Source organism: Vulpes lagopus, chromosome 8, assembly GCF_018345385.1.
Source record: "Vulpes lagopus strain Blue_001 chromosome 8, ASM1834538v1, whole genome shotgun sequence".
NCBI lineage: Eukaryota > Metazoa > Chordata > Mammalia > Carnivora > Canidae > Vulpes > Vulpes lagopus.
In genome coordinates, this window is record NC_054831.1 from 101150092 (window position 1) to 101171371 (window position 21280).

Below are 21280 nucleotides of genomic sequence, written 5' to 3' on the forward strand. Positions count from 1 at the left end.
TACTACCCCACTCTTCATTATACCTCTCTGCTTTTTAAATTTAGAAATATGCCATTCAGTTACTTGAAGAGTACCAGATGGTAGTTTCCCAGTTGTGCCCACGGGTAATATAGAAGTGAGGATTAGGCCAGTGAGACTAAAAAAAGCCTTGTGAGGACACAGAGCAACATGATTCAGACTACAAACCTGAAAGCATTGGTTAAAAATGGTGGAGGGTGATGGAAAATCTGTTTACACCTCTGTAATTCTTCTTCCTCCCCCAAATACAATTCTAATGGCCTGGTAGACATTTGAAAAATATCCCCAGGTGATTTCACAATGCCTGTCCTACCTCTAGAGGTAAGTCCTCAAATCAAAAGTTGCTACTTTGCCCAGCTTAGTTGTTAATAAAAAAGTAGATAAATTATTGCAGCTTATGTGGTTTTTAAACCTTGTAGTAGTAACCTTTCCTTCCCTTTCCTACAACAAACTGTATCTGGAACCCAAACACATAAATAGATCTCACCTCATGCTGCTCCACACTTATTTAATTAAACTAATAATTCTGGTAAGAAGCACTCAGCCAGATTATGATGAACATAACATGAAAATTTCCACATTCAGTTGCTGTTATACAACTATTAGCGTGTAATGAAGAGCAGTGCCTGAGACCCGTTCCTTAATTGAGTTCTGCACAAATGTGTTGTTATGACAGGGTGCAGTTTCATGCAGAGGTCTATGCACAGGCCTGAATTAAAAACCAGACCTGTTCTGAGCCTCAGCCTTCTTAACAGAGACATATTTACAAAAACTTAATATATGTTCAAAGACCACAGAAAAAGCTTTGTTCTAGATTACACATTATCATTAAAATAAAGGTCCATTTTGGACCACTCAAGAACACGTTAAAACTATATTTAGCACATGGGTAGGTGGGGTGTGTGTGTGTGTGTGTGTGTGTGTGTGTGTGTGTGTGTGTGAGACTGTTTAATTTCTTTATTTTTACATTATAATCAAATGTTTATGGAACCTCTGAGTTGCCTCTGCCAAATCCTTATTATTCATGAAACGGTCTGGGAAACTTATAGGCATAGCCCGTTAAGTTTAGCTTTTTCTTTAGTCTTACTTTGGAATTCACAAAATAACTAAAAATTTACGTTGTAATTTTATAGATCCGTTTCATTCTGGAATGGCACATTAATGTTTGTTGGTATTAGAGATCAGTTTCATAATCTGGAGAAGGTGTGTGTGTGTGTGTGTGTGTGTGTGTGTGTGTGTGTGTATGTATTCATTCCCTAAAAGAAATACAGAAATTTCTATATTTCTTGATAATAAGCCATACTCAAAATACGGTTGCTCTCAATTTGACCTTAAGACCCTCAATATTCAGGGACATGACTAAAAGGATCCACGTGAAAGAACAGCCTTTAACAACTGTGGGAGTTAATGAGCAGGAACAATGAAAATCAGGCATTGTGTTTATTGAGGTACATTTTTCAGACAGCTCTGCATTAGGGATTCATCAGTGTAAAGATTCTATCAGTGGTTCTTCAAGTTGAATCAGCAAATGCCACTACTAACTCCTAAAATAAATCCTAAGTATCTGTTTATTTGAATGGGAAATAGTTTTCTAACTTTTTTTTTTCCTGGTAATTGGAGAGCAGTGGAGCCTTTTAAGTGTCCTATCCTAAAACTTTGAGTATATGTTCAACTTTTTTCTAATGTAAGACATGCTTCTAAATGTAGAAGGTATTTTTTTTAAGAAATTACAATACCCAAGAGCCAGGTGTGTCTTGCAGGTAGATTTATTCTGTGGTATATATGTATGTTTAAACTCTCCGTTTATTTAATAATAACATAGAATTGATTTCTATAAAATAAAGAACTCTAGAAGTCCATTTTGACTTAGAAATAACTGGTTGTTGGTAAAACTTATCTTTATAGAGAAATTAGCTTGTATTCCATATATAACTACATATGTACCCATACATCTAGGTGTATGGCATCAGTTCCTCTCTTCTGACAAACTTCTAATAAGATGTGTTAGGAGTAAAGGAAATGGTAGCATTATAAAAGCCACTGTATGTTTTTTACTTCTTTAGTGTTTAAACATGAATGGTTGGATTTAAATGTACTTTATGTGTATATGTGTATGTTGTCATGTAACTATATGGTAAATAGTGCCATTTTCTTGTAGTGGCACTGAAAATCCGATGCATGATATTCCTGCGTGGTATCGGGATTACTTATAAATACGTCTTTGTACATAACATGTCTTGTGAATTTTGCATGCTACACTAATCTCTGTTAAATCTATCCCCTCTTTATTCAGAGCATGCTGTCAAGGTCCTTTAATTCCAATTTTACTGCTGTAAGCAACTTTCACTATGGCAGCTCTAGGGATCTGCATGGCAGCCAAGGCAGCCTTGCCTTGAGTGTTGCAGACGGAAGAGGTTCTGGTGGGCACATTTTTCGAGTGAGTACCTGTAGTAGACCAGTACTTTTAGTACCCAGAAGAAAAAAAAAAAAAAAACCCACATTTTTAATATTTTCACGTTTCTAAAAAATAAATTTTTACTGTGGGTTAGATATCTTAATTACCTTTCAGTTCTTCCGTGGCTTAGTTCTAAAACTCTGCAAAGCTGATTTAGTATTTATCTCTTAAATTTCTTTGGTTTGCAAACTAAGGCTGTAGTGTGCTCTTGTTTATGTAAATAGGAATGAGCAATGGGAATAACTGAGCTGTTTTTTAAAAAATCATTAGGCTTTGTAGTGTTTTCTCTTAATAAAATTAGCTCTCCACAACTCAAGGTATTAAGGCTATGCCATATATGGTACACAGAGGTGTTGTAGGGAAGAATAATTTTTAGTTTAGTGATAGAAAATTGGCAGATGAGAAGCACTACCTGGAAATAAATTTAAGCACAATTCACTGAATTTGATTAAATGTAAGGCTAGAGAAATTGTGATAAGTACCAACGAAGAGGCAAAACCCCAATCCTGTACTTATTATACATGTTTCAGCATAGTCATTAACAGTGAAGAAGGAAGGTTTATTCTGCTCATGAAAATTAAGGGTCGAGGATAAAAATGGCAGACAGAGAAGGAGAAAGACCACTTTGGCTCTATTTTAATTTTCTCTTCATAACAACTTGAGGTAGTAGTGTGGCCCATAAATAAATATTTCCTTTTCCTCCTTTTCTTCCATTCTGAAAAAGCTTTTTCTCCTCTTAAACCTTATTTTGTCTCCTCCCCATAGTTTTATTTTCTATATTAACTGGTTACTTCTGGGTCCTCTGCTTTTTCCTGAGGATCCTTAGCCCCACCCCTTTTTTAATACACTGTTGGCTTTGCATTATGTTCTAGGACAGGAGCCGTCTCCTGGATTCACTTTGCTGTGGCTGGACCTCACCTTTCTTGCTCTGCCCTCTGTCACTTGCCACAACTTTGTTTCTATGTTAGAGTGATAGCCATTGTTCTGTAATTTATCACTTTGAAATTGGTAGAGAAGGGTGATAGCTATTAAACTCTGCGTTTCTGGCACTCATTCTAGCTAAAGCCACAGAGTGAAGACCAGGGGCTTTTATAATAACTCAGGGATAATCTCTATTGTCATCTGGAATGATTGTTCTTTCCAAATTCTTGTACAGTAATATTTTTTGCTTATAATTCTTAAACAAGGTCTTTGAGTTTGTTGCATTTTGCTTTTTCATTCATAACACACTTGTTCTTTTAAAGACTCAATAAAGTTATATATTCAGACTAGAATTTAAACTTTAAGTTATGGCCCAAGTTGATTACTGTGCATTCTGAAAACACATCTCAAAAATGGGGAAGGAAGGCAAAATATTCATTGCATAAATACACAAAATTGGATGAAACCAGATCTAAAAATGCTAATCCATGCTTTGAACCAGCAACTAACTGCACATGATAGTTCTATTGCAGATAAAGCTTCTAAGATTAAATCACAACCCCTCAGGCTTATATGTATTCTTTGGCATATCATAATGAAGTAGATTTCAGGTTATTTTTCTATATGATGATATAGTATGCATATCTTCTTTTTTAAGGATTTTATTAATGAGAAACAGAGATTGAGAGAGAGGGGCAGACATAGGCAGAGGAGAAGCAGGCTCCATGTAGGGAGGCTGATGTGGGACTCGACCTGGGAACCCCAAGGTCATGCCCTGAGCCGAAGGCAGACGCTTAACTGCTGAGCCACTCAGGCGTCCTTGTAGTATGCATATCTTTGTTGCTAGTCACATACTGTTTTGAAAGTAACAATAGTGCTATTTATTATAGTCTCTTTAGTTTTCAAAAATAGAGCTAGGTGTGTTTAGAAGCAAATTAAAATGAAAACTATGAACATCTTGCTTCCTAGCATATTATAAAAAATATTCAGGCTGTGAGATATTGACTCTGTTTTTACTCTAAAGCTTTCAATGAGGTAAACTAAGGATATTATTATTTGACATATAAAAATAAGAATTCTAATTAATTTTAAAAACGTTTCATCAAACCATTGGTTATAAAAATACTGAGCTGTCCAATGCTAGTATGATAGAATTAAGTGAAAGTGAATTTTTTAAGACTGTATATTTATTGGTATTTTCATCATTAATAGAAAAATCCCATGTGGCGCTGTGCTGTTAAGAGAATAGCAGTTATTTATTTATTTATTTAATTTTTTTTTTTTTTTACAAAAAAAAACTTTTTGTATATTAGGAGTATATTTTAGTTGCTCTTAAAATTTGGGACTTTAAAAAAAAAATTTGGGACTTTTAACTTTGATTAATAACTAAGTTGTTCATAGTTGCTAAAGGCTGAGTATTACTGTAAATAAAAAAAGCATTATGAGGGATGCCTGGGTGGCTCAGCAGTTGGGTGTCTGCCTTTGGCTCAGGGCGTGATCCTGCAGACCTGGGATCGAGTCCCGCATCGGGCTCCCTGCATGGAACCTGCTTCTCTCTCTACCTGTGTCTCCGCCTCTCTCTCTCTGTGTCTCTCATGAATAAATAAGTGAAATCTTAAAAAAAAAAAAAAAAAAAAGCATTATGAATAGCTTAACAGTATATATTAAAGGTACTAATATTTCTTCCCATTGTATTTATAATTGACATATCACATGGTGTTAGTCCAAAGTGCACATTGTAATATTTTGATATATATCAAATGTGAAATGATCACAACAAGCTTAGTTAATTAATGTCCATCATAAAGGTACTAATATTGATGGCAGTTATGATCATAATGTATGATTTGGTTCTTCGTCTTTCCACAACCTAGTAATATTTTTTCCTAATCTCCTTTCAAGTGTCATCATCATTTTGGTTTCACATCTGAAAGAGCATTATTTGTTTACTTTTTATTTTCCCCTCATTTGAAGCATCCCCAGACATCCTGTCCAGGAGATCCTTGTCAAGATGATATATTCATTTCAGGACAGCCGAACTACTCGTCAGCTACACTTAGTCACAAAGATGTTTCTCCAGACAGCTTGATGAAAGTAGGTGTTCAGGAAATAAATGAAGATATCTCTTTGAATTTACTATGTTTTACAGCTTTTGAACTGGAAATAACATAGATGCTTTAACATTGAAAATAATTTTTGAGAACTTTTTCCTCTTTAATCACGGAAGATTTTTTAAAAGCTAATTGGGAAATATGAAATAGATTTTTACTCTATTATTTTTTAGTTTAGTCCGTGATTTTTTACAGTGGAGAATGATTTTATTGGTTTTTTTTTTCCTCCTCTACTATCACCTACTTAATTTATTGTTTGAATCAGAGGGTTTTCAGCATTCCTAAAGTGAACCAGTCTTAAATTCTTCATTTGAGAATGTTTCATTATTATTAAAGGCATTTAAAAATACTTTAAATGTAATTAAAGACTTGTATGTGGTAGACTAGATGATGATTGTATTCTTGCTACTTTTGTAACCAAAGCATCACTTACCTAGTTTACTTTTTGGTCACCAATACCAGATAGATCTTTTTTTTAGATCTTTAATAATATCTCTCAACTGTTCTTTCTCCTAACTAATTCCATATTCCTAGTATAGCCAGATACAATTTTGAAGCATACTTATGTATTATATTAAAAACTTTTACATTGTTCGAGAGTAGGAACCCAGCCATTTAACATAAATTCATACATAACGATTTGTTTTACACTTTTTTTTCCTGTTTTTCTTTTAATTGAACTGTTACTCAGTTTCTTTTTCTTTTTAATATCCATTTTATAGTTTAGGTTACTGGATTTGTATCATACTTTTATTCTCCTGAGCCATCTGCTAATGATAGCTTAATATAGTCCATGGGTGTGTTTAACATTGATGTAAACAGCTAAGAATCTAGATATCAGGCAGTCTTAGCATACATGGGTCAGAGGTAATTATTGTTTGGAAAATTTTCCCCAAGAGAAAGATATTGAATCTGCACATAGGAATAAATGCTACAAGCTTGGAGAAAGCAAGTGCAATCCTCAGAGTTGTGCATAAGTAATAAAGTCACAGCACAACAACAATTAAGAGAGAGAGAGAGAGAGAGAAGAAGAAGAAGAGAGAAAGAAGAAAGAAAGAAAGAAAAGAAAGAAAAGAAAAGAAAAGAAAGAAAAGAAAAGAAAAGAAAAGACATGGATAATAGAGTACCTTGCTTTTTCTGCAACCAATATAAGATTTGTCACAGTGATAACACCATTGTGCCCTGTTAGAAAATACCCATTTCAGCTTCCAAAGTTCAGAATTAACCAAGTTCTCAAGTATAACACAGTAGAAAAGATAACTTTTTTAAAAGTAAAAGTCTTCAGTAAAGCCACACTTCTTTGTTTCCTTCCACAAGGTTCATGTGACAAGAATATGTAGTTCTGAAACAATTACCATAATCTTCTCCCAAACTTTTCTACTTTGTGATAATTTTAGGAGAACGGGGCTCAATATTCTTCTCAGAGTTTTTCCATAATTTGCTAGTAGATGAGATCACCTTTTTATTAATAATCAGCAGTGAAGTTTTAAATGATTGAATGGCTTAAAAGTATTTCCCCTTCTATACAGCAATCCCTTTATATGCAAATATTGATAATACAAATATAAACTTATTTTTCAGATAGTTTTCTTATACTAATATATCAAATTATTAGCTACATTTCCACAGAGGTGACTTTAAATCTAAAATTCAGATTCATTCTATGCAATGTGAAACATTAAAAAGAGAATTCTTTTAACAACAAAATAATTATCTCAGATTTTTTGTGTAGCTTGCGAAAAGTAAAATAGAATGTCAAGGTTTAATTTTTATGTTTACTATTTTATGAAACTAACATTTAGAGAGTTTAAAAGTTGCTAACTTGTACACACACACACATAAGGAATAAATTAGTTTTCCACTGTATAGCTGCATTGACTTGTTAATTCTGAAAAGAAATAAAAGTAGAATAATCACTCAGGTTAGGAAATAATTCTACCACAGGAATTGCTATTTTTGTTCAGAAGAAAACATGAACAAATGCATCTTCTGTGTGTGTGAGATGGAAAAATTTACCTGAATTTAATGGGCTTTAATTGTAAAATTGGACATAATCACCATTTTAACATTTGGTTGCTGTAAGAAAGCATGCATATTGAACACGTCCATGCATATTGAACAGGAAAACAAGTAATTTTAAATGTAGGTATGATTTCTTTAAAGACTGAGAATCTTATCTGCAAGCACTCAGGCAAGTTTCGAATTAATAGACTTTTTCTTTTAAAACTGTAAAATTAGAAAAAATAGTTTAAGTGGCTTGATATTGTGTAATTTAGAATGTTAAACTCGAGTACTTTTGTGATGCTCCAAGAAGAAAATCCAAATATTTGTGATAAGACATTATTACTGGTCATTTTAAGACACTTCGTGTTTTTCTTAGATGCCTTTGAGTAATGGACAGATGGGCCAGCCTCTCAGGCCTCAGGCAAATTATAGTCAAATACATCACCCCCTTCCTCAGGCTTCTGTGGCAAGGCATCCCTCTAGAGAACAACTAATTGATTACTTGATGCTGAAGGTGGCCCACCAGCCTCCATATACACAGCCCCATTGTCCTCCTAGACAAGGCCATGAACTGGCAAGGCAAGAGGTAAGAATAATCAAGAATATTTGAAATATGAAACTAAGCTCTTAATGTACTTTGTAGGTTATTTAACTATTAGCAGTAAACCCAAATAGAATTTTAACATAGTTTTTACCAATTTGTTTAAAGGTTTGGTTTCATGTTAATAGGGTGTCAAACTTTTAATGGTTTGTTTAATTTGACTCTGTGATCCCCTGTGTTCTGATTAATTGACATAGGATTTAGTGTTTGGAATGTGATTTTTTTTTTCCCTAAGGTGGTTGTTTATCCAAAACCATCTGATGATAGTCCAGTAATTAGACCTTCTTCAGGAATATGAATAGTAGACCATGAAACTTGACTGGCATATTATGGTTTACTATTGTTTGACACCGAGAGTTTGAAATTTGACTGCAGTCTCCAAAGTACTTCAAGAATTAAATGTTACAAAGTACTTAAGTGACTAGTCATACATTTATGTATTTTGATAGTTTGTTGATAAAATAATATTATTAGAAACTTAGGCAGAGAACATGTGCTTTGTTTTTTTAGACTTTGGGGAAAGGGAATGTTTTATAACAAGTTTAGCTCTTGATGTTTTTTTTTTTTTTTTTATGGCCTGTTTATAAAAAATATTGTGAATTGATCATCAGTCCCAATGTCTTGCAAGGATATAAACAGGTTCAGGAAATGAGGAGTTGATACTCAACAACCACCCACAGATTTTTAAATATCTTATGAAACACTCAATACACAGAGATACTATGTAATTTAGATGTTTTACAAATGGAAACTGATAATAAGCAGAAAATAAAATCCGTAATATCTTTTAAAAAAGGATCACTATGAATTGGTTGCCTATCCTTGTAAAACAGCAGTAGATTAAGTTAGGAGCTATGCTTTATAATCCCAGCTGTGCCTTTAACTCACTAACTCATTAACATAATATTCCATGTCGTAGCTTCCCTTCATCTGCCTGAATATTTATTTTAGATGAATCTTTACATATTTTACCAATAGTTAAATACTGTGTTGTAGCATTTTCTGAGATATTAGTAATAGTTTATCTTCATCTTAACTCAGATTCGAGTGAGAGTTGAAAAGGATCCAGAACTTGGATTCAGCATATCGGGAGGTGTCGGGGGCCGAGGAAATCCATTCAGACCTGAAGATGATGTGAGTTTGTTTGTATGTTCTTGAGACACCCAGGAGATTTTATTCACTAACTTAATGCCCCTTATATGTAAGTAAAAATCCAATAGATACTTATATAAATATAGAATCACCTTTTGATTTCTATTGTTCAGCTTTTTTAGAAATGTGATCATTTCAAATTTAATTGTTTGAGGAAAACAAATTAAACTGCCAATTTTATATGTCCGTCACATTGTGAAGTGATTTTTAAAGTTAGTTATTACTTTTCTGCACATCCTAGAAGTAACTTTGTCACTTTAAGAGAAGTCACTATACTCAAGTCAGAATTACCAGCACCAAACATAACAAGGGATTGTAACAATATTCAGAGAAGGCAGGAAGATAACTTGTACAGTGATTCAAATGTATGCCTACTGTCAAAGAAAAATCGTCTCTTCTATTGATGCATACTGTTTTCCATTAAGTGTTTCCCTTTTTTGTTGTTATTAAAGGGTATATTTGTAACAAGGGTACAGCCTGAGGGACCAGCATCCAAATTATTACAACCGGGTGATAAAATTATTCAGGTAACTAATATACATCTTTTTATTATTTTCTTAACTTTTCATTTTATAACATCTGCTTCCTCATCAAGGAATTATTAAATGCCATATTTTGAAAATAATCATTTTGTGAAGTTTATCATTGAAAATCTGTGGATGAAAATAGTGGCATTTCTTATAGGCCACTCAGATATTTTCATAGTTTAAGATATTCCTTGAACCTTGGAAAATCATATGGATCTTTTTAAATACATGTTTGATACATCTTAGCATTTTGTTTAAGTTCAGGAATATTCTTTAAAATAAGATGGTGAAAGAATCTTGTTTGTTATAGGAATTAAAGAATTCATATCAAGCACTTAGAACTGTGTGTTTGATATATAGTAAGACCTCAATAAGTATTAAGCCTAAATTATAAGAAATGTAGTGTTTATCTGATGGTCCAAAGTGATGGGAAGAGCAGGCCTTGCCCTCTGCTGTCCTTGCATCTTGGGGACTCATTTTACATGTTAGCACATACACATAACCCGATGTCTGGCTCTGTGTCTTAGCCAGGTGCTTCCTGACATTGGGTTGCCTCATAAGAATCATCTGAAAATGTAGACAATGTACAGGCTCCCGGGTACACCTTCAAAGATTTTATTTTCATAGATGTGGAATAGGGCCCAGGAGTCTGTGTGATGCTGTAGATTGCCAAAATGATTCTTACTTTCAGCCAGGTTTGTGCACCGTCAGCAAAAATTTAGATGTATAAATGCAAATAAATTACTGTGGAACGTTTTTCCTAAAGACGTTTTTCTTCTTTCTTCTAGGCTAATGGCTACAGTTTTATCAATATTGAACATGGACAAGCAGTGTCCTTGCTAAAAACTTTCCAGAATGCAGTAGAACTCATCATTGTACGAGAGGTTTCCTCATAAGAATTGTGGACAAAGAAAGGGAAGGCAGCAAGATTTATTGGAAGATATTTGCAGGGGAAATTAATATTTTGACTATTTTTATATGTAAAGAAGAACTCAAAAAATTATGTTCAAATTTGTACATTAATGAAATAATGGAACTTGTGGTTAGAGGGAAAGAACCACTGTACAGTATATAGGGGAGACTGTTGAATTCATACCATATAAAAGTTCTTGTTAGGTTTTTAAACATAGCAATCAAGGCTACAAAAACAAACATATGTTGTTTTTGTATAGATTGTAGGTTTATTTTTGGATTTCATACACATGACTGAACTCTGTGCAAGGCTCTAGTTAGCCTTGATTGTAGCCCAGAGACAGATGGCAGAGCTATCTGTCTCATAGCTTTTATGCCCTTATTTTTATTCAACTCGTATTAATGTTTTTCTGCTGAAACTACTTTTTTTTTTTAATGTGGGCAAGAGATTTGAAGTGTTGGTTTTTGCTATGTGCATATTGAATTGAAGAGTGAGTAGGTGAAGGTGGTACTGGTGGGTTCACTTTCCAAGGCCAGATTAAAACAGTTAATTCCTATAAAAATCTGGAAGCAAAGACTGAAAAAACAGCTGTGTTAATGTGTTTTTATTAATAAAATAATGCAATAAAAATGTAATGTCTTTTTAAAGAAATAAAAAAAGACGATAATTGCATTTTATGAACTCTACAGGATCTGTTCTTGTCATAGCCATTGACAATACATTTGCTACTGGTGATTCAATTTTTAATTTTTTAGTCACAGGAAATTTTTACTCTTCTGTAGATGCATGTCCATGCATTTTTTTCTGATATGGAAATCTCTTGATTTTTTGCAAATGGTGGTCCTTGCAATCTGTTTTATAATTAGTATTCCATTTTAATCTTAATTTATAATTTTTATTTTAAGCAGCAAATGAAACTAAAATGGCCAGTTTTAAGATTGTGTTGCTGTAACACAAAGTGTAAGCAGATTTAGGAAAGCCTCTTGATTTTGTTTGGTCTCACATTGCCTTGGTAAAGTAAAAGGAAACAGTACGCATGGAGCTAGGAAACCAAAGCAAGTTTGTGAAATTGGCACAGTGATAGAGAATTGCTGTGGAGTGTTGTAGAGCAAAGGGATGGGTCCTTGAGGCCTGCCAGTGTGTAAAGGTGTTCAAATAAAGGGCTGTTCCTACAGGTAACATTAAATGTGAACTCGACACTTCAGAGTCTTTAAAGGGTTTCTAAGTGTATCAGTGTAATAGAATAATGTTTTACCACCAGCTGCCTTTGTTCTTCGTTAGTGTAACAAATATTTCATAGATGTTTATTAATTTGTTTATCCAAACTATTAATTTTGTTTCTGTTCTGTCTGTGTAATTCAATAAAATTTGAGTAACATGCAAAGGTAAGAATTAATGCATGGTTATTTGGACCAGAAAAAAGTGCCACAGAAGACCAATAACTGTTTTTTAGTCGAGGCTAGCCTGGAGCCTTTCATTAGAGCAATATTCAGTTATTACAATTCATTTTTAATTACTAAGAAATATAATTTTGGAATTTTTAATCTGTTATGCTTTGTTCTTCAACTTTATTTTAATTACGACTTTTATAGGATGAGCAAAAATGGCAATTTACATTATTTTTGCAAAAATGTTAGACTTGTTCCTTTCTTGCTAGTCAGAGTAAATAGGCAGTAATTTTGAAAAGATGTGAACTCAAATATTGCACTTCTTTCAAGATGTTATCATTTGGTTATTGTACTGTATAGTTTTAATAATATTGATTGAAACCCTTTAACAACTCTTTGTAAATTTTAACTCATTTTAGTTGTTTTTTTCAGTACTATTTACATAGGAATTGATTTTTATGGATATAGTAGAAGAAATGTGCTGTATTTTGATAAAATTCATTTACTGTATGTGTGTTGTAATCTCTAAAAAAAAATAATGACAAACAGATTCTTAAGACAAGCCTTGGTGTTCCCTTTATTCATAGGTTATTTTAAAATATTAATTTTGACACATCACTTTTTGTTAATTTCAGTCAATTTTTCAGTCACATTCTACTTTTAATAAGGAATACATAAAATAGATATAATTGCGACATTTTCAACTGAACTACTTTATCTCAAATCAGATGCACAGAGATAATTTTGGAAAAGGAAATTAGACACAGAAAACAACTGATTGAACAGTGATCTAACCTTAAGTTAATTGCATATTATACTGATACAAGTGCAGCAAGCGTTACATGTACTAGTATTTTCCTCTAATTAATTTTTTTAAGATTTTTTAAAATTTATGAGAGAGGCAGAGACACAGGCAGAGGGAGAAGCAGGCTTCACGCAGGGAGCCCGACGTGGGACTCAATCCTGGGTCTCCAGGATCACGCCCTGGGCTGAAGGTGGCGCTAAACCACTGAGCCACCTGGGCTGCCCTTCCTCTAATTAATTTTTAAAAATTTTTAATGTTCTTATATGTAGTTGAATAAGAAAGAAATTACATAACAGAAAAGTTAATCGCAGGGACGCCTGGGTGACTCAGCAGTTTGGCATCTGCCTTCAGCTCATGGCGTGATCCCAGTGTCTGGAATCGAGTCCCACATCAGGCTCCCTGCATGGAGCCTGCTTCTCCTTCTGCCTGTGTCTCTGCCTCTCTTGTCTCTCATGAATAAGTAAATTAAATCTTTAAAAAAACCACAGAAGTTAAATAGCAAAAAGCTTTGCACTTCAACTAATAGCCATAATTTTCTTCCAAAAAATTGGAAAACTAAATAACTCTTTGTTAGAATTTTTGGTTGATAAAGTTTAAAAATTTGAATGGAAGATTAAATCTTCTGAGGAAATGAAGACATTTTTAGTTTACATATTGTTGAGTAATTTGTAGTCTAAGCCCATACCCATAAGTGACATTATTTAAATATTATGTAGCAAATCATCAAAACCAAAACTCTCATTTTTAGTGATAGTATTTAAAATTGATCACCCTGAAATTTTAAACCATTAAAAATTATATGCTCAGAATCCTTTATTCCACCCAGAATTCTTTACACAGACTAAATAAAGTTTTATGCTGATTTATGAGAATCATCATCTAAATCCATGAAATTCTAAAACTTCCCATATATTTTTTATGTAAGTATTTTTCTGACCTCTTGGGACTTAAAGTTGTGTATATATGTGAAATACAAAAAAAAAATTTAAAGACTTTCTTTCTGTGTAATCTCTACACCCAATGTGTGACTTGAACTCACTACCAAGATCAAGAGTCCTATATGCTCCACTGATCGAGCCAGCCAGGCACCCCTGAAAAATTCTTTAAACACAAGCAATGACCTAAACATAACTAAACCTTGTGCTTCAAAGGAAATCCCATCCACAGTTATGTGATATTTTTATCAAAGTTTATCAATGTTTATAAAACATTCCCAAATTTTGTGCATAGATTGAAATAGCACAGTGAATTAGGTGATAAACTAATGCTGTTTAGAGTTGTGTGATTTATTTTATGAAATTCTGAGTGAGAAGAATTGTCAAAGAAAGACCATTGTTTTGGCATTTTAAACCCTTGTAGTTCTGGATACGGAGGAAGTGTAGTTTACCTTAAATTATTGTTATTTACTTGTACAAGAAGTCATTGGAATGGGAAATGTTTTCTAGTTAGTTCAAGATTGGTGATCAGTCAAATCTATTTGAAAGGCTATTTTTCATTCCTTCTATTGCAATTCTTAATAGCTTATCCAGTTTAATGTAAATAGATTTCTTATGATGGGGCAGGGATCGAGTCCCACGTCGGGCTCCCTGCATGGAGCCTGCTTCTCCCTCTGCCTGTGTCTCTGCCTCTCTCTCTCTCTCTGGGTCTCTCATGAATAAATAAAATCTTTTAAAAAAATAGATTTCTTATTAAATAGACAAATCAAAATTTTATGGCTTATCAAAAGCATTAATGAATGCACATAGTTGGTGTACAAGGGAACAAGATACCACTTGTCTTTTAAAAATAATCTGGATGGTATGGGCAGCCTTGTCCAACTTTTAGGGGATTCCCCTTGTTTCTTTAAGATTTTATTTATTTATTTGAGAACACAAGCAGGGGAAAAGGCAAAGGGAAAGAAAAAAGCAGCCTCCCCACTGAGCAGCGAACCTGATGCAGGGCTCCATCCAAGACCCTGGGATCATGACCTGAGCCAGAGGAAGATGCTTAGCCAACCGAGCTGCCCAGACACCCCCCTCCTTGTTTGTTCCTTTATTATTTTTTAAAGTAAGCTCCACGCCCAAAGTAGGGCTTGAACTCACATCCCTGAGATCAAGAGTCTCGTGCCTTACCAACTGAGCCATCCAGAGGCCCCTCCCCATTTGGGGGAAGAGGGGCAGAAATGAGAGAGAGAATCTTAAGCAGACTTCATGCTCAGTGTAGAACCGGACACGGGGCTCAATCTCTACCCTGAGATCATGACCTCAGCAGAAATCAAGAGTCAGATGCTTAACCTAACTGAGCCACCCAGGTGCCCCTAACTCTCCCCTTGTTTGTTTGTTTGTCTTTTAAGATTTTATGTATTTATTCATGAGAGACACAGAGAGAGAGAGGCAGAGGATCCCCACTCAGGGATCCCTCTCCCCTTGTTTCTTAACAGAGTTCAGAAAAGGTGGTCCATCTTCTACCTAAAGCCGCAGTTTCTTTACTTCTGCAGAATTTGTAATCCCAGGAGATAGCATAGTCATTTACAGTTTTGGGAAATGTATTAGACAATGCTATTTTTTTGGACTATGAATTATCTTTGTGAAACAATTTGCATTCTAAACTGAGAAAAAGAAAAAAGTTTTTCTTTTTTTTTTTTAAGGAAAATCACCTCCATAGAATCTCTTTAGGTTTTATTTTAAAGAATGATCAAGGTATACTAAAATCTTTCTAAGGGATTGTTAGGAAGAAGACTGGAAAAAAATAATTCTGATAATTTCCTTTTCATATAACATGTAAGAGACATTTATGATCTCCGTTGGGATTTCATGTGGCCCATCTAGCTTCTTAATAAGCCCTTAAATTGTAGGATGAACTATGAGCTCACATTATCACCAGTAAAGGAAGAAGTCCATAGTTGAAAATCATACCCCCTCCATGATTCAGTAGAGCTATTTTTATTTTGCATGAAAACATGATAAAGTCTGTACATATTTTTCCTGAACCGATGTTCCTTACTCTAATCAAGCCAATTTTATTCCTCCTAGGCACAGCTCTCTTTAATGTGTTCTTCTTCCCAACTAACTTGTCAGAAAAACTAAAGACAACTAAACTAAGCATTGAAGAAAAGGCACAGAGCATGGATTTTTTAGGATGGATGATTTAGAAGGTTCCTCATCTTCATGAAAAGCAAAACCTAATCCTCTGAGAACTAATTCTATCCCAGAATGGATATGAAAACATCTTTCACATTTGGATCATCCTTCAAAAGGACATTCTATTTCCCAAAAATAGGAGGAAACTTGTGGGGGCTTAGGTGTCACAGAGTAAATTTGTTCAAGATTGCGCTCTGGCACATGCTTCAATCTCCTCCCCCTCCACATCCCTAGAGGCAACAGAAAACAATTATTTCACACCATGATAGGTAAAAGTATTATTTAGTCTCCACGTTTGGAGAAATAGAAGTGCACTGGATAAATAGGTTTTAAGGAATTCTTTGAAATCCTAGGACAGAAAGGCCCAGAGAATTCCACCATAAAAGATGAATTTGGCTTCAGGGATGCTTCAAAAGTAGAGACAGAATAAAAGGTCAAGTAAGAGCACTAGATAATGCTGGATGCATTGGCTTTAATAATATAATAAGATGCAGTGGTAATAATAACCACCTTTTTAATGCCAAGCACTATGCAGAAGGTGATGTATGGTTAAGGGCAGGAGCAGTGAGTGGTTGCATTAAAAACCGTCCCTCCTTGTGCCCGTCATTAGGGAAAATAGTTTGCAGTAAGCAAATGGCATTCCCAGTCAAGTTCATACTAAGATGAGAACAGTAGTTATTGAACATTTGAAGAAAAGTGACACCATCAGGAGAGTCACCAAATAGCTAGTTTTATTCAAAAACCATTATTTTGAAATAGGATCTTCTCAGGGACAAATGAGAATATTGAATTTGCAAGATCAACTGTTAGGGAAACATTTAAATATCTTCATATTGGAAAGTGGAATTTGTCACAAATTCCGTAGTTGGGCTGAAGAGTAGGAAGATACCCTGAGGAGCAAATCTGTGAGCTCTTTAGGTATGAATTCCATAGGATGTAATGCAAACGAACTAAGGAACAGTGTGGAATGAGACATGAAAGAGAACTCTTGTGTTCTAACATGGATCTAATAGGATTTCAAAGGGAGAAAAAAGGGTACAGATACACAATGAAGGAGGAAAAAGAAAACAAACTCAGGGAAATGTCCTAAACCTGAAAAATACATGCGGATCCTTAGACCGAATGGGTCCATTCATGCCAAACAAAAACTATGAACATGCACACCCGATATGTCGTCACAGTTTCAGATTAGGTACAAAGGACATTTTTTTAAAGTTCCGAACAAAGAGTACCTTATTTTCCAAAATTAAGGCAAAGTGAAAAAAATCAGAACTTTAATGACCCACTTGGATGCAAGAGTAATTTAAAGTTATTCATATCGGAGGGCAAAATAAAGACAGTTTCAGAAATTCAAGGTCTCATTATTAACCTCCCACAGAGCCTCAGCGGAAAAAAGGAATGCATTTGAACCAATACCAGGGAATATATTCCAACAAAATGAGAAATTTCAAAAGTAGATTCAGGATCCAAGGTATAATGACCAAAACCAGATGTAGTGGAGGAAAAGCAGTGTAATTAGTGTTGATCATAAGTAAGAATGTGGTTGTAAAATATAAAATGCTACATAATTTCTACAAGTGAGAAGAGAATTACACTTTTTCTAAAGAAACTACACATACACGTTAGGAACTTACAGTAAAATCTAAGTTGGGGCTTATAGGGTGAATAATGATTGTAAAAAGAATAGTGTTGGTATATTTTATTTAATAAATGCAGTAGGCTGTGGATTTTTTTTTTTTTACATGATGCATATATATGTAGTGTGAATCCACTACGTTTGATTCGGCCATTTTTCTAGTGATGCCTCTACTTCACCTGCTTTCATAAATACCACAGTGGTGAGTATCCTCATTTATGCCATTTTTTGAACCTGTGTGAAAATTTCTCAAAAATACATACCTAGGAGTACAATGGCTGGGTCACTGATACTATTAATGGCACAAAGCACTGCTGAAGTACTTCCAAGAAAGTCTGCACCAGTTTCCATTACTAGACATGAATCTCATTCTCCACATATTTGCAAACAGTTCTATGTGACTTTTCTTTGTCCTAAAAGTATATTTATTGTCTTATTCAAGACAAAGATAACATTTGTAAAAATACATGGGCTGACGTAGTTGCCTATATCAATATGAAATACATAAAATCAAGCTCTGAAATTATCAAGTATTGATAATTGGGCTGAGCTTCCTCAACTATAGAGAATATTTTCTTACTAAAATAAATTATAGCCTATAGAGTAGGGTCAAGTGACAATGTTAACAGTGTCAAATTTAGTACCAAAATTGCAACTTTTCAGATGACTGCAATTATTTTGGTTTGCTTTAATATATTTGCATATGTTTTTTAAATTTTTTATTTATATTCAATTAATTGGGATCCCTGGGTGGCGCAGCGGTTTGGCGCCTGCCTTTGGCCCAGGGCGCGATCCTGGAGACCCGGGATCGAATCCCACGTCGGGCTCCCGGTGCATGGAGCCTGCTTCTCCCTCTGCCTATGTCTCTGCCTCTCTCTCTTTCTCTCTGTGACTATCATAAATAAATAATAAAAAAAATCAAATTCAATTAATTAATATATGATGTATTACTGGTTTCAGAGGTAGAGGTCAGTGATTCATCGGTCCTATATAACACCCAGTGCTCATTACACGTCCATCACCCAGTTACCCTATTCCCCTTCCCTCCTCCCCTCCAGCAACCCTCAAGTTGTTTCCTATGATTAAGAGTTCTTATGGTTTGTCTCCCTGATTTCATCGTGTTTTATTTTTTCCTCTCTTCCCCTGTGATCCTGTTTGTTTCTTAAATTCCACATATGAGTGAGATCCTATGATAATTCTTTCTCTGACTTATCCCGGGTCTCCAGGATCACACTCCTGGGCTGAAGGGAGGCGCTAAACCGCTGAGCCACCCAGAGATCCCCTGGTTATGTGAATTTTTAAACTTTTGCATGATTAATGAATATAATGTGTTTGGCATTGTTTTATTTTGCCTTCCTTTGATTACTGGTGAGTTTGACAAGTACATACACTTGTTAGGCAGGAAGGTTTACCATTCTGTAATTCTCCTGTTCCCTTTCCCCATTGTTTGACGTTTTCAAGACCAATTTGTAGGAATTCCTTGTTTAATCCGGATACTACTCTCCTATCATTTCAGATATCGCCAGTATCTTCTAGTCCACAGTCTATTTACTTTGGTTCATGATATCCTTTGTTTAAAAAGAAAAGCTTGACAGTCTATTATTTATGCTTCATTGTTCTTAATTAAGTCTTCTCCATATCTGAGTCAAAAAAATCTTTTTTACCACATTGACTTCTATTAGCTAGATATATTTACTATTAATATTTAGATTTTAATCCATCTAGAGTCTACCATTGTATATGGTACAATGTTGGAATCAAACTCCATATGTTCCAATTGAATTTGAATTTAAAAAAACTCCATGTGTTCTCTACAAGGCTCGTCCACTTTTTTTTTTAAGATTTTATCCATTTATTCATGAGAGACAGAGAGAGAGAGAGAGAGAGAGAGAGAGGCAAAGACACAGACAGAGGGAGAAGCAGGCTCCATGCAGGGAGCCCGACATGGGACTCGATCCCAGGTCTCCAGGATCACACCCTGGGCCAAAGGCGGTGCTGAACCACTGAGCCACCCGGTCTGCCCTACTTTTTTCTATTAATCTGTACTGCGATGTTTATTATATATCAAGTACCTATGCATCTGTGTTTGAGCTTTCTATAGTGTTCTTTTGACCTGTTTTTCTGTTCCTATGTATATTTTTTTTTCAGCAAACTTGAAAGTTTTATAATAAACACCTATCATCTCAATTCTTCCATTAACATTTTTCTGTATTTGCTTTTATGTATTATGTTACTTTTATAACTAAAAATTTATATATATCTTAATATCTTAAAACAGTGATTTTCAAGCTTTACCACATTAGAGTCACCAGGAGGGCTTGTTGGGCCTAAGCCATAAGGTTTTGATTAAATAGATCTGTGCCCAAGAATTTCTATTTCTAGCCACATTCCCTGGTGATGCTTCATGCTTATGGTCGGGAGGTAACACTTAAAGAGAACCATCATCTTCCAGGATAAGTCTTGCCTCTTTGCTCTTGTTTTCAAAACTGGCTTAGGTATATGTAGACTTTTATTTTTCACGTACATTTCAGAGTAAGTTTATTGGCATCTAAGTCATCGGAAAAATGCACTGAGTTTTTTCCTTCATTCAATCCCTCTTCAATTCCAAAGGGTGGCCTCCACAGTCCCTCCATTTTAACAGGAGCCTCACACTAGATGTGATCTCGTAATAGTAGTTGGAAGATAGGTGGTAATGCCACTAGCTGAAATTGGGAATAATAAAGTCTGATTTGCACTTGCTTTATTTGGAGCATTTACAAATGCCCACTTGGTGCTCAGGGGAAAGTAGTGGGAGAAAGATAAGAGTCAGAAGACTTCTGTTTGGGACACCTGGGTGGCTCAGCAGTTAAGCGTCTGCCTTTGGCTCAGGGCGTGATCCCAGGGTCCTGGGATGGAGCCCCACATCGGGCTCCCCTCAGGGAGCCTGCTTCTCCCTCTGCCTGTGTCTCTGTCTCTCTCTCTGTGTCTCTCATGAATAAATAAATAAAATCTCTTTTTTTAAAGAAGACTTCTATTTCATGGTAAATAAATAAATAATAAGTAGTCAATAAATAGTCATGATGATACCTGGATACTACTGAATAGTCCTCATCATACCTTTCTGAACCCTGAACTTTCCTACTCTTTGATATTTAAAACTTAGGCAACTGATAGTTTATAACTTACAGTAACAACTTATTTATTCTCACATTGCTGTGTGTCTTACTTACCCCATTTCTGAAACTATTGGAAACTCCTCGATGGAAGCATCTCTCATACCCACTCTGATGTTACCAGGTATGCAAGAAGCACTCAACATAATATAAAGGACTATTGGTTTTCCCACAGTGGAATTTTACACTTTATCCACAATTTTACACTTTATCCACAATCTCCTCACCAATGGTGGGGAGGAGAGACAGAAAGAGAGAGAGAGAAAGAGAGACAAAGAGAGGAGAGGTCAAGAGGTCAGATATATAAGGGAAGTTTCTGTAGGGTCTTTTAGGCTGTTATAGGGATCACTTTGGGTTTTTACTCTGAGAGAGAGGATCTAAAAAGAAAGTGATGAATGCCATGAAGAGAGGTACAGGAGGAACACAGGAATTCATAAGGATCCCCTTGCTGACTTGCAGTATAATCAGCTTTGAAAAC

General features: G+C 34.8%; 1 protein-coding gene across 11 annotated transcripts in view; it reads left to right on the forward strand.

Moving 5' to 3' along the window:
* Window positions 1–12640, forward strand: part of ERBIN (erbb2 interacting protein) — a 115977-nt gene extending 103337 nt beyond the window's left edge. The window contains exons 22-27 of one of the 11 annotated variants that reach the window (XM_041764916.1): window positions 2312–2455; window positions 5369–5488; window positions 7886–8095; window positions 9152–9244; window positions 9715–9789; window positions 10578–12640. In XM_041764916.1, the coding sequence (XP_041620850.1) occupies window positions 2312–2455; window positions 5369–5488; window positions 7886–8095; window positions 9152–9244; window positions 9715–9789; window positions 10578–10685 (750 nt within the window). In that variant the 3' untranslated portion in view covers window positions 10686–12640. The remainder of the gene's footprint in view (window positions 1–2311; window positions 2456–5368; window positions 5489–7885; window positions 8096–9151; window positions 9245–9714; window positions 9790–10577) is intronic. The other 10 variants (XM_041764917.1, XM_041764921.1, XM_041764918.1 and 7 more) reach the window with 10 other exon arrangements.
* The last annotated feature ends 8640 nt before the right edge of the window (window positions 12641–21280 follow it).